This window comes from Capra hircus, chromosome 25 (assembly GCF_001704415.2).
Source record: "Capra hircus breed San Clemente chromosome 25, ASM170441v1, whole genome shotgun sequence".
Classification (NCBI taxonomy): domain Eukaryota; kingdom Metazoa; phylum Chordata; class Mammalia; order Artiodactyla; family Bovidae; genus Capra; species Capra hircus.
In genome coordinates this window covers 13232516-13249633 of record NC_030832.1, presented here as the reverse complement: position 1 = coordinate 13249633, position 17118 = coordinate 13232516, and the positions used below count along the sequence as shown (strand labels likewise).

General features: G+C 43.9%; 1 protein-coding gene across 4 annotated transcripts in view; it reads left to right on the top strand.

Moving 5' to 3' along the window:
* PARN (poly(A)-specific ribonuclease) overlaps positions 1-17118 on the top strand; it is a 200045-nt gene that overhangs the window by 176930 nt on the left and 5997 nt on the right. For all 4 annotated transcript variants that reach the window (XM_013974854.2, XM_005697515.3, XM_013974853.2 and 1 more), the window contains one exon: positions 9472-9665. In XM_013974854.2, coding sequence (XP_013830308.1) covers positions 9472-9665 — 194 coding nt within the window. The remainder of the gene's footprint in view (positions 1-9471; positions 9666-17118) is intronic.

Here is a 17118-nt window from a genome sequence, read left to right as displayed (position 1 = left end):
AAGTTTGACCTAAGAGCTGTTGTAACCAGGCCAGCTTATCATTTGCATTCCCCCATATAGACACTAAGAAAGGTTTGCTGTTCAGTTTTGGCATACCATGTTGTTTCTCTAACATTTTATTTTTTAAATTAATCACCACTTCTTTCCTGGATTTAAATGCACTTGGTATGCATTATAAAGTAGTTCACTTTGTGCATTCTAGTTTTGCATGCGAAGTGAGCTCAGACTCATAGAGGTTGTTTTGCTGGGTTTTCATCCTGACTTTTGATCTTTAAAATCAATCTGTAATGTACTAGCCTATCAACTTGCATATATTGAGTGTCTACACACACACACACACACACACACACACAACACTGGGCCATAAAAATGGATAATCAAAAACTTAAAGGCCTTACTGCCTAAATCTGGTTTTCAGTGTTTAATAAAAACTGTTTTTGATCCAAAACCACTTTAGTTAAGCTATACAGGATACAGTCACAATTTTTATTTTTAATGAAAGAGTAACAGTTGAGAAAATTTTATATTGGTGTAGATATTTCATACAAATGCATATTCAAACATCTGAACTGTGTTAATTTCACACCTATGTGAGGGCTTTCTCAGGCAAAATGTCCAGTAAACAGTAGCCCTTCCTAGGGAGCAAAGGCTTCTTATTTGAAGCTAGAAACTGTAGATTACGAACTGCCATGAAATTAGAAGATGCTTGCTCCTTGGAGAAAAGCTGTGACCAACCTAGATAGCGTATTATAAAGCAGAGACGTTACTTTGCCAACAAAGGTCCATCTAGTCAAAGCTATGGTTTTAGTAGTCATGTATGGATGTGAGAGTTGAACCATAAAGAAAGCTAAGCACCAAAGAATTTATGCTTTTGAACTGTGGTGTTGGAGAAGACTCTTGAGAGTCTCTTGGACAGCATGGAGGTCCATCCAGTCCATCCTAAAGGAAATCAGTCCTGAATATTCATTGGAAGGACTGATGCTAAAGCTGAAACTCCAGTACTTTGGCCACCTGATGTGAAGAACTGACTCATTTGAAAAGGCCCTGATGCTGGGAAGGATTGAAGGTAGGCAGAGAAGGGGACGACAAAGGATGAGATGGTTGGATGGCATCACTGACGTGATGGAGATGAGTTTGAGCACGCTCTGGGAGTTGGTGATAGACAGGGAGGCCTGGCGTGCTGCAGTCCGTGGGGTTGCAAAGAGCCACTGAGTGACTGAACTGAACTGAAGATCTTCCCTGGTGATCTAGAGGTTAAGAATCCATCTTCCAATGCAGGGATGCAGATTCGATCCCTGGTCAGGGATCCCACATACTGCAAGGCCACGACCAAGCCCGTGTGCCACAACTACTGAGCCCGTGCACTCGAAAGCCTGTTGTTGGCTCTACTACTAGAGAAAAGCCCATGCACAGCAACAAAGACCTAGTGAAGCCAAAAAAAAGGAAATATGGGGACTTCAATGGTTAAGTGGTCCAATGGTTAAGACTCTTCACTTCCAATGAACGGGGAGTTGCTCTGATCCCTCATTGGGGAACTGATATTCCCACATGCTGAGGGGTGCTGAAAAAAAAAAAAGAACTAAGAAATGTGTTGTAAATTAATTGGGGAAAATGTTTCTGAAAATGTTTTGTAAAATTAAAAGTCGTATAAAACAGGAACCTCCCAGAGGCAAGGTGCTCGCATAGGCTGTGATACATAGTAGACTCTTAGAAATTTATCAAGAGGAACACTAGACATTCATGGGTTATCCCAGTGACGTACAATGAGGATAAAAATAATGTTTCCAGAAAACACCTGCAAAATCATCATCTGCAAATTCAGGCTAAAATTAATGCAGTCAATCCTGATACTCATAGAAAACTACCTAATGTTGAGGACTAGTTCTGACAAAAGTGTATTCTGTATAAAGATACAGAGTATTAACATCACTCCAGAAAGTTGAGGTCCCTCTGCCTCTGCCATCCCCCAGTTCTTCCTCAGTTTTTTTTCTCTGTAGTTAAGCCTTTTCTGGAATTTCATACACATGGAATTATGAAATACCCACTGTTTTATGTGAAGGCTTCATTCACTTAGCATGTGCTTGAGATTCCCCCGTGTTGCTTATATGAGTAATTTCTTATTGTTATGAGCTGAGTGTTTCATTGTATACCTGTGTTGCAGTTTGTTTGTTTGTTCTCCTATTGGTGAACATCTGCTTTGGTCCCAGTTTTGTTTATTATAGATGATAAGGACATATGACTTAAAGGCCCCTGGAGACAGACAAGCAGAGTGTTCCAGGAAGCATGGAGGAAAAGGAGCACCGAACAGAGGAATTAGGGAGCATTCTGTGAGGCTAGTTGTATTTGAGCAGGAAGAGATGGGCAGTAGGCTCTTGGCACAAACAGCAATGTCAGAATGGGACATACAGGGTGTATTGGGGTTGATAGGCCCACTGATGGACAGCAGACCATGTGGAAAACTGCATGTCATGGAATTAATTAAGGTAAACAGATGCTGTCTTTACAACTCAACTGCATCTTGGAAGAGAAGGCTAGAAGGACTTTGCTGGTGGTCCAGTGGTTAAGCATCCACGTGCCAATGGAGGGGACGTGGGTTCGATCCCTAGTCCAGGAAGATCCCACATGCCACAAGGCAGCAAATCTCGTGAGTCACAACTGCTGAAGCTTGTGCATCTGGAGCCCATGCTGTGCGACAAGAGAAGCCGCTGCAGTGAGAGTCAGCCCACACACCACCGCCAAGAGTAACCCCTGCTCACCGCAGCTAGAGAAAACCGACTCACAGCAACAGAGACCCAGCGCAGCCAAAGTAATAATAAATAATTTAAAAAAAAGATAAGGCTGGAGAAACCAATGGGGACCCAGATGACAGAGGAACCTGTATGCTGCTCTAAGCAGTTACAAGTCAATTTTGTGGTGAAAGCAGTGGAAGTCTCAGAGCTAGAAATATTTGATCAGATCTCTGCTTTGGAAGATGTTTGGTAACATTGGAAGGAAAGGATTTGAAAGGGAAGGGAGACTGGGAGGAGGAGGAAGGGGAAGGACTAACCACTTCAGATCCTGTTTTAAGAATCGAGAGGCAAGATTGGGAGGGTGCACGGGCGACAGTGTAGGAAGGAGCTGGAACGGTGACTGAGAGTCAACAGGCAGGACTGGACAGGGTTGGAAGGAGACCCATGGGAGATGCTCATCATGTTAATAGAATGTTGGTTAAATGAGGGGATGAACTGAAGGGCCCAGGCATTGAAAAACGAAAAGGCATGGGTGCTGACTCCGGGCGACCCTAAAGGGACTCCACTGGTGACGAATCTACCTGCAGTGCAGAGACTCTGGTTCGATTCCTGGTTGGGAAGACCCCCCAAAGAAGGGATGGGGCTACCCACTCCGATATTCTTGGGCTTGCCTGGTGGCTCAGACAGTAAAGAATCCTCCTGCAATGTGGGAGACGTGAGTTCAATCCCTGGATTAGGAAGATCCCCTGGTAAGGGAATAGCTACTTACTGCAATATTCTTGCCTGGAGAATCCCACGGACAGAGGAGCCTGGCACGCTACAGTCCCTGGGGTCGCAAAGAGTCAGACACAACCGAGCAACTTTCACTTTCACTTGTATCAAATGAGACGTTTTGTTAATGGGTCAGGGAGCTGCTTCCTTGTATTACTGGGTTGGTGATACATTTATCACTCGTGTGTAAGCACTTACACAACTCAGTCCTAGATTGTGCTGCAGTAGACAGACATCACGGAGAAGGCAATGGCACCCCACTCCAGTACTCCTGCCTGGGAAATCCCATGGGCGGAGGAGCCTGGTGGGTTGCAGTCCATGGGGTCGCGAAGAGTCGGACAAGACTGAGTGATTTCACTTTCACTTTTCACTTTCATGCATTGGAGAAGGAAATGGCAACCCACTCCAGTGTTCTTGCCTGGAGAATCCCAGGGACGGGGGAGCCTGGTGGGCTGCCGTCTCTGGGGTTGCACAGAGTCAGACACGACTGAAGTGACTTAGTAGTAGTAGTAGTAGTAGTATAACTGTGGTGTAGTTATCAACTTCAGTAATTTTACATTGATATAATACAGTAATCTCCTATTCATATTCCAGTTTTATTATTTGATCCAATATTATCTTTATAGCTTTACCTCCAGTATAAGATCCAGTCTGTGATAATGTGTCACAACTAATTTTCATTGTCTCTTTAGTCTTTTTTATGACAATGACATTTTTGAAGGACACCAACCCTTCACCCCACTTTTTTTCCATAAGGTATTTTTTTCATTTGGGTTTGTCTGATGTTTCTTCATGATTACATTCAAGTTATACAGTTCTGACTAGAATACTGCAGAAGTGATGCTGTGCCCTTCTCAGAATATCAGCCTCAGGAGTGACACTTTAAGGTCATGCGGATATCCTGCACTTCATCAAAGTTTCTCCTCTGATTTTGCATCTCTTGATGTTTTTGCATCAGTCATTCTTCATGTGATGGTTACCAATGGATAATTTGCCAATTCCATCTCTCTCTACGTTTACCATTTCCTACTTCGCATTTAACCAGAATTAAGAGCTCTTCCCTCCTCTCTCTGTCTGTTGTGTATTGATGCAGACCCATGGGTTCCTGTCTTTTCTCAGTGGTTTAGAGTGTATTGTTGACCCTTAAATCACTCTGGTGCTCACATGCTTGGTCAGTCAGAGCCCTTTGCACCCGGTCCCTGGTCCCTGTGCCAGTCCACTGTCATCTCCTGAGCAGCTTCCTGCTTTCTTGTATAGCAAGATACTCTGGGCTCATTTTGTGCTTCGTTTACCCCAGCCCTGGAATCAAGTTCTTCTTTGAGGAGCCCTTTTTGTTTTCAGTGGGGTATGGTGTTAGACATTATAATGTGGAGACTACATGTGCTTGTGACCACTGAAATTTTTTTCCTTCTGTCCTTTCAGTGGGCAATACTGGGAAGTATGTGCATGGGTATACACATATATGTCATATACATACGCAGATAAACATGCACACGTGTACCCACACTTGGTTTTGAAATCCCAAGTCTGGGGACTTCCCTGGTATCCAGTGACTAAGACTCCGTGCTCCCAGTGCAGGGGTCCCAGGTTCGATCCTTGATCAGGGAACTAGATCCCAGATGTCACAACTAAGAATTCACATGCTTCAACTGAAGGTCCTGCATGCCGCAATGAAAACTGAAGATCCTGCGTTGCAAGCAAATAAATAAATATTTCTTTAAAAAGAAAGAAATAGGAAACGTAATAGAAAATAGCCACTAAAAATGAAAAAAAAAAGATATGCCACGCCCATACTCATATCTCCCATTTCATTCCATCCCCACAGGGTCCCCCTTGCCTTCTCCTGTTCCAGTATTTGCATATCTATTTTCCAACTACATCAACACTTTTACTAATTTGCTAAGCATTATCGTGTATCCAGACATTTTCAGAGTCGCTTCACTCATTTAACTACAGAAGCAAACCTACTGAAGAGTTCGGGATTTTTTCTTTAATTCCACCGCCCACCCCAATATTCCACCCAAGAATGGGAATACAGGTTCATAAATTGCTTATTTGCACTTTGCTTTTTTCACCATTTTCACTGGAAATTATTCCATATCAGTTCTTTGAGATTATCATTCATTCTTGTAACTGCTTAGTTAGATTGACTATACATAGCATAGTTTATTCAACCAGTTTATAACCGATTATTCAACCAATTTCCTATACTTAGACATTCGGATATTTGGCAATAAAATATCCTAATAACAAATAAAGTGGCAGTGAGTGATCTTGTACATAAATATTTTTGCATTGTTGGAGGTATATCTTCTGAATTCCTCGAAGTGGGATTGGTAGCTCAAAGAGTAAACAGATACATAGTTTTGTTAAATACTGGCACATTTGCTTCTGGAAGAGTTGGACCATTTTTCATTCTCACTAGTGGTTTGTGAGTGCCTGTTTTCATAGTCTCACCAACAGAGTATTTCATCAAGCATTTGAATGTTTTTGCCAATCTAATGGTGAGAAACAATATTTCATTTTATTTTGTATCATGAAGGGAATTGAACATCTTTTTGTGTGTATAAGGGGTAATTGAACATTTTTTTATGTGTTTAAGAGGTGTGTGTGTGTGGTCTATCTTTGTGTGTAATGAGCTATTTAGTCATAGCTTTGCTGATTTTCCTATAGAATTTTGGTCTTTTTTCCCTTTAATTTTGAGTTTTACTTGTATACTAGAGACATTAGCCTTTTATCTGTGAAACACTTTACCAATATTTTCTCCTGATTTCTCATTTGTCTTCACTGTGCTATGCAGTGGATTTTTATCTTTAAGTGATCAGATTTATAAATCTTTTATTACACATGGATTGTGAGTCATAGTGAGTCATGATGCCTCTGTCTACACCCAGGTATTGGAGGAATTCATCCATGTTTTCCTTCGGTATGTGTTTAGGTTCATATTCATTAGATATCTGATCCATTTTAACATTTTTTTCTTTTTTATGGGTAAAGGATGGGTCTAGTGTATCTTTTTCCATTTGTCCCACTACCGGTTTTTTGAAAGTTTATTTCTGCCCCAGTAGTTTGAATGTATGTGCTCAGTCACTCAGTTGTATCTGACTCTGCAACCCTTTGGACTGTAGCCCACCCGGCTCCTCTGTCCATGGAAATTTTCAGGCAGGAATACCAGAATTGGTTGCCATTTCTTCCTCCAGGGGAATTTAAATACTACCATTACCAAAAAAAATTTATTTATTCGACCGCCTTGGCTCTCATACAGGATCTTTTGTTGTGATGTGCAGGCTCTCTAGCTGTGGCACTTGGGCTTAGTGGCCCCTCAGCATGTGGGATCTTAGTTCCTGGACCAGGGACCGAACCTGTGTCCCCTGCATTGCAAGGCAGACTCTTAACCACTGGACCACCCGGGAAATCCCTGATTGCTACCTTTATCATCCGCTAGATTTCTGTGTGCAGTTAGGGATATTTTAGCACTTTGTATTTCTTGAAGTACCGATGGTTCCATCTGAGTTTTCATTAAACATTTATGTCTCAGAGGCTGTCATGTTCCAGGGTTTACAGCACAGAGGAATATTTAGGCCTCCTACCCCTTTTTAGATGGAGGGATATGTCCTTACTATCTTCCAACTTATGCTTTCTGAATTTTTCAAAATTTCTTGACACCAACCAAAAATAGTTTCAGTCTTTAAGAAAAATTTAAAGGTATTGTCAGTTTTCAAACAGCAAACTTTAGCATGAATTTTTAATACCCACCCCCCAATACTTCCATTGGTATTCTCCCTTTTCTTCACGTCCCCTCAATAGAAGATGTTTCTGAAAGCTGCAGATAATACAGGTGAAAAGAAGACAGTAGCAGGCCAGCCAGCCATTCTTAAGAGGCCATCTGCTCTGGGCTCTGTTCTGCTTCCTGTGGCTTTTAAACACCACCACCACCTTCTTCTGAGTGCACAAGTGTAAGGTACAGGGAAGAGGGAAGTGCAGGAGTAACATTTCTGAACTTGAATAATTGAGTAGCCTGAGTGCTTTATAGGTAACATTTTTAAAGCAGCGGTACCCCACCCTTTTTGGCCGCAGGGACCAGGTTCATGGAAGACAATTTTTCCATTGACCAGGGTAGGTCGTGGTTTCAGGATGATTCTCAAAAGGAGCTTGCAACCTAGATCCCTTGCATGCACGGTTCACAATGGGGTTCGCTGTCCTATGAGGATCTGCTGCCCCCATTGATCCGACAGGATGCGGAGCTTGGTCGGCAATATGAGCGATGGAAAGCAGCTGTGAACACAGATGAAACTTGACTTGCTCGCCCACTGCTCACCTCCTGCCATGCGGCCTGGTTCATCACCCAGTACAGGTCCATGGTCTGGGGGTTGGGGGCCCCTGTTTTAAAGCACTCACTTCCTAGGAAAGGCTGACCCAGGGGCATGCTCACGTTCTCTCTCTCGCTATCCACCCTTCTCTCTGGGCTGGAATGGCCTCCCTTAGGGGGAATGACTGGATTCCTTATGCTTTTCATAACGTGGGGCTATGGTTTTTTAAAAAAACCTGTAAGACTCATTTAGAGGAGACAGGACTCACACTGGCCATGTGGTCTCTGTTTTTATCAAGTTCTATTTCAGGGAACATACTTTCTTAAGGAAAATCAGGACATGTAATCTGATCTAATTCAGCATGTCAAATCCTGTAAAGCTTTAAAAATGAAGCCAGTAAATAAATAACGAGTGTTTTTCAAATAAATAAAAAAAATAAAAATAAAAATGAAGCCAGGTTTAATGATTTATCTTGACATGTCACTTTTTTGGAATAGAAGAAGATTCTATGAAGGTGGGGTATGGTTGTGTCTTTGCGACTCTATGGATTGTAGTCTACCAGGCTCCTCTGTCCATGGGATTTCCCAGGCAAGAATACTGAAGTGGGTGGCCATTTCCTACTCCAGGGATCTTCCCAACCCAGGGATCAAATCTGTGTCTCCTGCGTTGACAGGCAGACTCTTGACTGCTGAGCCACCCAGGAAGCCCTGAGGTATGCCCCTTAAGTACATTCAAATGCACAAGTAGTGTGGCAGCAGACAGATCAAGAATTCTCCTGTTCTCCTGTGTATCTGTTAGGCAGGCATGTAAGTAACAGTGCTGTTCTGTGACTTGCTGTAATCCACACCGCTGCTTTGCTATGGTCGCTCTGCTAGTCTGTTGTACTCTTTTGTTGCTGCTGCTGCTAAGTCGCTTCAGTCGTGTCCAACTCTGTGCGACCCCATAGACGGCAGCCCACCAGGCTCCGCCATCCCTTGGATTCTCCAGGCAAGAACACTGGAGTGGGTTGCCATTGCCTTCTGCAATGTGTGAAAGTGAAGTCGCTCAGTCTTGTCTGACTCTTTACCACCCCATGGACTGCAGCCTCCCAGGCTCCTCCGCCCATGGGATTTTCCAGGCAAGAGTACTGGAGTGGGGTGCTGTTGCCTTCTCCGACTCTTCTGTTAGGATTGTTGTTTAGTCTTTCAGTCGTGTCTGACTCTTTTCTACCCCATGGACTGCAGGGCGCCAGCCCTCCTATCCTTCACTAGCTCCTGGAGTTTGCTCAGACTCATGTCCATGATGGTCAGTGATACGACCATTTCATCCTCTATTGCCCTCTTCTTCTCCTGCCCTCAATCTTTCCTGGCATCAGGGACTTTCCCAATGAATCGACTGTTTGTAACTCTATCAAAATAAAGACCAGGGATTTTCATTAAAACTTTTTTCTTTTAAACACTCTTAGATTTGTGTCTATCTGTGCACAAGTCTGATACAGAAGATTCCTCTGAATAGGCTTGCTGTAGGTATACGTTTAGACTTCAGTTCACAGGGAGCAGCTGCCTGTATTGTTTGATTGCTAGTTAAGTGTTAATAGAATTAAGAGTGTTAAAATATTTTTATAGGCTTAGTCTTCCAGTTACTCTCAGCACCCTCATGTTGTTCCTCTATTTGCATTTCAGTCTCACAGCCACCAGCACAGTAGGAAAGAGAAACCTGAGTCCCAGTCGAGCAGAAGCCGGCCTGGAGGCCCGAGTATCGGGGGAGATTTCTGACACTGAGCTTGAGCAGACAGATCCCTGTGCAGAACCCCTCTCAGAGGGAAGGAAAAAGGCCAAGAAACTAAAAAGGATGAAGAAGGACCTTTCTCCGACAGGTTTGTATTGAGTCTCACCAAGGGCCTGGAGCTGAGTCCTCCACAGTGCTCTAGAAACTCTCATTGAGGGGAAGAAATTACATCAGGGCTTCAGTTGATGGCCAAACCCATGTAGCCCAAAATGGGACCAGATGTTTTTTGGATCATTTTCATTTTAATTTGAGGAATCCCTTAATAGCCCTGGCTCTGGATAGTGTGAGGCTTGGCAGGGGCCTCCTTGTTAAAGATGATCCGCCCATTTTGGTAACCTTCTCTCTCTCTCCTCCATTGTTTAGAGGTTTTGTGATGTGTGTAAAGTCACCTGAGTATTTTAAATGTGTATGTGAGTTTGCACAGAGCTCTACTCCTACACTTGTTATTTTCAGTAGAATTTTCACTGTTCCTAACCCAACCCCAGGCAGCCTGAATTTCTCTCGTAAGCAGAGTTACGTAAGAAGCAAAGGAAATGGGAAATGAACACATGTTGTGAACCCACTGTGTGCTAGACAGTGCAGTAGGAGCCTTCTCTCTCTCCTGGTTGAATTTCATTCTCACAACAGCTCTGACCTAGGAACTCACCCTTGTTTTAGTGATGGCAGATGTCTGAGCTCAGAGTGGCAAGGAAATGTGCATGTAGCTAGTAAGAAGCAGAGCAAGGACTTCCCTGGTGGTCCAGTCATTAAGAATCTGCCTGCCAATGCAGGGGACACGGGTTTGATCTCTGATGTGGGAAGATCCCACATGCCGCAGGGGGCAACTGTCTGCCGGAGAAGAGACACCACCACAATGAGAAGCCCGTACACTGCAATTAGGGAGTAGGCTCCCCCAACCCCGCTGCAGCTCGAGAAAGCCCACACGCAGCAGTGAAGACCCAGCACACCCAAAAAATTAATTAAAAAAAATTTTTTTAATTAAGTATAAATAATTTTTTTTAAGGAGCAGGAAAAAAAACCAACACCAAAAGCAGAAAGAGAAGGTGAGCTGAGTCCCACATCCCGTCCGTCCCCCAGACATGCTTTGGAGGCCCCAGGAGCTCACCCAGCCCTTGGTGCTCAGACCTTCTGCAGGCCCGAGTGCGAGGCAAGGAAGGGGCTTGCGGGGCAGCCAGAGCCTGAGAAAGGCCCTGCCTAGGAGATCCGACCAGAACCTGCTCAGCAAGCTGTCACAGCAACAGAAAGGACAGCCGCTGCTGACCAAGTGCTTGTAGAGGGCCTGGCTCTGCCCCTCAGACTTGACTGAAACACTTTCCTTCAAATCTCTGAAGTAGGCATCATGGTCCATTTTACAACGAAGAAAACGAAAGCCTGAGAGAAGGCAATATCTTCAGCAAGTGGTGTTGGCCAAGCGGGACAGCTGCATGTAAATCAGTGATGTTAGAAGACTCCCTCACACCATACACAACAGTAAACTCAGAATGGCTTAAGACTTAAGTATAAGACATGGCATCATAAAACTCCTAGAAGAGAACAAAACATTATCTGACTCAAGTCTTGGCAGTGTTTTCTTAGGTCAGTCTCCCAAGGCAATAGAAACAAAGCAAAATAAACAAATGGGGCCCACTCAAACTTATACAACCTTTTTACCGTCTGAGACACTAGGAAAGCCCTTACACAGCAAAGGAAGCTATAAACAAATTGAAAAGACAAAATCTGTGGAATGGGAGAAAATGTTGCAAACGATGCAACTGACAGGCTTAATTTCCAAAATATACAAGCAGCTCATGCAAGTCAACAACAGAAAAGCAAACCACCCAATCAACAAACAGGCAAAAGACCTAAGTAGACATTTCTCCAAAGAAGGCATACAGATGAAGAGATGCTGCTGCTGCTGCTAAGTCGCTTCAGTCGTGTCCAACTCTGTGCGGCCCCATAAATGGCAGCCCACCAGGCTCCGCCGTCCCTGGGATTCTCCAGGCAAGAACACTGGAGTAGGTTGCCGTTTCCTTCTCCAGTGCACGAAAGTGAAAAGTGAAAGTGAAGTCACTCAGTCGTGTCCAACTCTGTGACCCTATGGACTGCAGCCTACCAGGCTCCTCTGTCCATGGGATTTTCCAGGCAAGAGTACTGGAGTGGGTTGCCATTGCCTTCTCCAACTGTTAGAGAAATGCAAATCAAAACTGCAATGAGGTACCACCTCACACTGGTCAGAATGGCTATCGTCAAAAGTCTACAAATAATAAATGATGTAGCCGCTGCTGCTGCTGCTAAATCGCTTCGGTTGTGTCCGACTCTGTGCAACCCCATAGATGGCAGCCCACCAGGCTCCCCCATCCCTGGGATTCTCCAGGCAAGAATACTGGAGTGGGTTGCCATTTCCTCCTCCAATGCATGAAAGTGAAAAGTGAAAGTGAAGTCACTCAGTCATGTCTGACTTGTAGCGACCCCATGGACTGCAGCCTACCAGGCTCCTCTGTCCATGGGATTTTCCAGGCAAGAATACTGGAGTGGGGTGCCATTGCCTTCTCCAAAATGCTATAGAGGGTGTAGAAAAAAGTCAGTAGGAACAAAAGTTGGTACAGCCACTTGGAGAACAGCATGGAGGTTCCTTATTTAAAAGCTAAAAGTATACTTGCCACATGATCCAGCAACCTCACTCCTGGACATATATCTGGAGAAAACTAATTCTAAAAGATACATGCACCTCAGTCTTCATGACCACACTATATGCAGTAACCAAGACATGGAAGCCGCCTAAATGTCCACTGACAGACGAATGGATAAAGATGTGGTGTATATATATACGTGGGGTATCACTCAATCATAGAAAAGAATGAAATAATGCCATTTGCAGCAACATGGTTGCACCTGGAGATTACCATACTAAGCCAATGTCAGAAAGAGAAAGACGAATACAATATGATACCCCTTCTATGTGGACTCTAAAATACGATACAAATGAACTTATTTACAAAACAAAAAGAGACTCACAGACAAAGAAAACAAATTTATGGCTCTCAAAGGGGAAAGGGCAGGGGAGGGATACTAGGAGTCTGAGAGTAGCAGATACAAACTGCTCTATATAAAACAGATGAACAAGGTGCTAGTGTATCGAATGGGGGACTATGTTCAATATCCTCTAATAGACCGTAATGGGAAAGAATATGGAAAACATCTATATGTTTATATATATAACTGAATCACTTTGCTATAGACCAGAAACTAACAGAACATTGTAAGTCAACTATACTGCAACTAAAAAATTTTTGAAAAAAGGAGGGAAGGAGAAGGGAAAAGAGGAAAGGAGGAAACCAAGGCCTGAGGATTGTGTGACTTGCCCCGGGTCACGGAGCACGAAGTCAGGCCTCCAACAAAGTGGATATTTTTAAGCGCAGTTACATGTTGTCTCCTTAGGATGAGGGGATGCCTGAGAGGGAAGTTACTCCTGTCCTGTATCTGACTTCGTGACAGTCACCCCCGTTAGTTGGAACCAACAGTCAGGTCAAAGGATAGGAGTGCAGCCCTGGAACTTGATTCATACCCAGGCCAAGAATGCATTGTGTTTCAGTTAATTCCTCTTTTTACACGGCTTGATCTGCCTGCAGCGTGTTTTCTGAATCTCATTGATATTAATGAAATCAAAGACAGCAGAAGTGTCACAGATGCCTTTTTATGCATTGTGCTGAAGCTGCACTTTAACTGAAAGCGTAAGTTCTTACTTGAAGTCTGGGCTGTGTGTTTTCACTGTCTCCTCCAGGCTGTGCGTCTCCCCTCGTTTCCCTCATGTAAGTATGAGAGAGCTTTTTAATCTGCAACATTGTCTTCAGCTCTGACGCCCGTTGCCCCTTCTGACGCCCCCTGTCACACTGGGCCTGCTCCACAGATGTTAGATACTAAAGGTTAGCATGGCTGTCAGAGCTCACCCAGAGCATGACCAGGATCGGGGGCTTTTCCCTTCTTGTATAGCTTTCCTTCACCTCTCAGTCTCCTGAATTTTTTAAAATTATCTGTTACTTCTCAGGGACAGGATTTTAGGTTTTTTCCCTTCTGTCTCAGCACAGTCTCAAAGATATTAAAATACCTAATAATAGATTGCATTAATAGATTAGTTCCTTTTATAACTTTCATCATTTTAAGGGAAAACTTTCTGTGAGTTATTTGGGGTTTTGAATTTATAACACCATCATTTAAATAGTCTCTTTTTCCCTCCGATTGACAGTAAAGCTGTCACTGCCACAAGATTTGAGCTTTAAAAAAAAAAAGGTATATTTTTTTCAGTTCTTTGTCAGTCCTGCTAAAGAAGAAAGAGAAATATCTTGACAACTTTTAATTGAATCAGATAACTTAAGAGCAATGAGTTTTCTTCTAGAACACCATTCATTGGGTTAGATCTTCCAACAGCGCAGGCCTGGAAGTTCCCTGGATCCTCTTTAGCTGGTTTGTTTTGAGCACATAGTCCTAAAAGTATCCGCAGGATGTAGGTCAAGATCCCAGGTACTGGGCCTGGCAGGTCAACCAATTTTGATTGCTCAGTTACTTTAAGGAGGTCCTAAAATGAGCAGAGAAAAATTGATGTTTTCTAACTGTGGTGCTGAGAAGACTCTTGAGAGTCCCTTACACAGCTAGGAAATCAAATCAGTCAATCCTAAAGAAAATCAACCCTGAATATTCATTGGCAGGACTGATGCTGAAGTTGAAGTTCCAATACTTTGTCCACCTAATGTGAAGAGCTGACTCACTGGAAAAGACACTGATGCTGGGAAAGATTGAAGGCAGGAGGAGAAGGAGATGACAGAGGATGAGATGGTTGGGTGGTATCACTGACTCAATGGACATGAGTTTGAGCAAACTCCAGGAGATAGTGAAAGACAGGGAAGCGTGGCATGCCGCAGTCCATGGGGTCACAAAGAGTGGAACGTGCCTGAGCAACTGAACAACAACAGAGTTCAGACTCTGAAGGGTCTGTGTTAAACTCCCAAAGCTTCAGAGTGTCCCAGGAGACCAGAGGTGGAACTGGATTAGAGTGTTTGGTACAATGTGGCTTCATTTTTCCTGCAGAGAAGGGTTCTAAGGCATCAAGCTGAGCAGTCCTACTGGGGACAGTATCTTTTTTTTTTTTTTTCTTTGAACTATAAAGTGTTTCATCACTAAACTTAATGATAAATTCCAGAGAACACACTATTATCACTAGTTTTATTTTATAACAAGATCAGATGTGGTGGTGGTATATTTATCTGAGTATTATTTTAAATACATCCCTCTCACTATAGATTAACCTTCTATGCAGGGATTTTGTCCTTATACGAATTAGATACTCAATAAATATGTCTTCAACAGATTGAATACATGAAAGCATACAGTGTGATAATAGGATTTGCATGAATTCCTTTTATAAGGCCAGTGATGAAATTCTCAGCCAGGAATAACTCTGCCAGTTCTTTTCCATGCATGCGTACTGAGTCACCTCAGTCGTGTCTGACTCTTTGTGACCCCATGGACTGTGGCCCGCCAGGCTCCTCTGCCCATGGGATTCCCCGGGTGAGAGAACGCTGGAGTGGGCCGCCACGCCCACCTCCAGGCGTCTTCCCGACCCAGAGATGGACCGGCATCTCGTGCATCTCTCGTATGGCAGGTGGATTCTTCCACCCACTGAGCCACCTGCGGAGCCACTGATGCTTTTATCTCGGTCCTAGTCCCCATCTTTTGCTCTTGCTGTCTAACTGGCCGCTTCTATGTGGACACTCAAATCCACGATGGCCAAGGCTTCTCTGATATTAGTATGTACAGGATTCTGCAAATCTTTTTGTATCGAAGCCCCCAAACTCAGTGGGGACGGCGCCTTGACAGGTGCCCCCATGACTCACTGGGGCGCATAGGGTGCCCAGAGCACTGCCAGTGAAGGCATGGGGAACGCAGAGGACAATCTCCCACCAGCAGGGAGCATTCTGCTTTCCAAGGGGAAGGTAGCGAAAAGTAGGGCCATGGGATATCACATGGGCTTCCCCGGTGACTCAGATGGTAAAGAATCCACCTGCAATGCGGGAGACCCGGGTTTGATCCCTCAGTTGGGAAGATCCCCTGGAGAAGGGAATGGCAACCCACTCCAGTATTCTTGCCGGGAGAATTCCATGGACAGAGGAGCCTGGTAGGCTATACTCCATGCAGTCTCAAAGAGTCAGACACGACTAAGCAACTAACACTTTCACTGTTTTTCACAGGATAGCATGTACCGTAGCAATTTCTGGCCAACTGATGCTCAAGAAATCCCCCACAAACAGTGTCATTTTTCTTAGTTATACATCTTAATATCAAAGATACACTGAGAGTTAAGTACTGGATGCCTTCCCACAGAACAAAAGGACTTAAGTTGCAGAAGAAATGACCATTTAATAGTATATACCAGACATTGTGCTAGGAGTGTCCTTTATGATCTAGTCATTGTAAAAACTGAGTAAAGTGTAGATGTCATTATCTGATTTATAGAGAGGAGAAAGAGTCAAAGAATCACAGATAGGCAAAGTAAAATACAGCTGCTGTTGAGGGTGGCGGGGAGGGCTGTCTGAGCCAGAGCAGAAGCATCAAACCTCGCTGCAGTGTGTGGTGTCTCCTAACTTCAGAGGACGCGAAGGGTTCTTCCCAAAGGTGAATGTTTCTGGCAGCCGTTCTAGATCAGAAACAGCTGCCCACCCAGACTTTCTTGTGATGAAGTCATGTGATAAAAATCCAAGATATTCTTCCCTTTTGGAGCTTTTTATCTGCATGTCATGTGACTTAGTAAATGTTTTTCTCCTGAATGTAGTTGTTTCTATCCTATTTTCAGGAAGCAAATTTATACTATCAGTCCTCCCCCTTTTATACTTATTGGAGTTAATGGAGATTGATAATGCTGTCTGCTCTCCTCTGGGGCATTCAAGGCATTCTCTCCATTGGTGCATAAAGGAAACAGCTCCGTGTGCTGTATATGCTGGAGTCAGCTGTCTCTAAGAAGTGTTTCCCAGACACTGTTTGATGGGTGGGTATCCACAGCGCCCTTGCTCTTGCTGAGGAAGTGAATTCATATTCCAGTGGCCTGATGCTGGTCGGACTGGCCAATCTCAAAATAGAGATGGACTGTCCAATAGCCGAGGTTCCACGTCTAATGCTCTTAGTGTTCACAGAGCAGGGCCAAGAGCTGTGGCTGTTCCTGGTGACTTGTCATGTAGCAGCGATGTCGTTCCAAGTCTCTTTTCCCCCTCACGTTTAAAACACAACACATTTAAGCAAAAAAAAAAAAACAACACAACACAGTAGAGCTTTCCATGTTTTCCAAGAACTGAGAGTTTTCTTGGAGTCTTGACTGATCTGCTGATTTTTTTTCAGCTTCAGCCCTTAGGGTTCAGTGTGAAAATGGAGACTCTACTTGGAACAGCAGTCTCCTCTTGCTGTCAGAGGTCTCCTGAAGTCAGAAACGTGGTCTGCAGTTGGTGCTGTCGGTCACCTGAGTGGCCAGCGTAGGGAAGCCCAGCAGCCTCCCCAGGAGCTTTCTAATTACTCAGTTA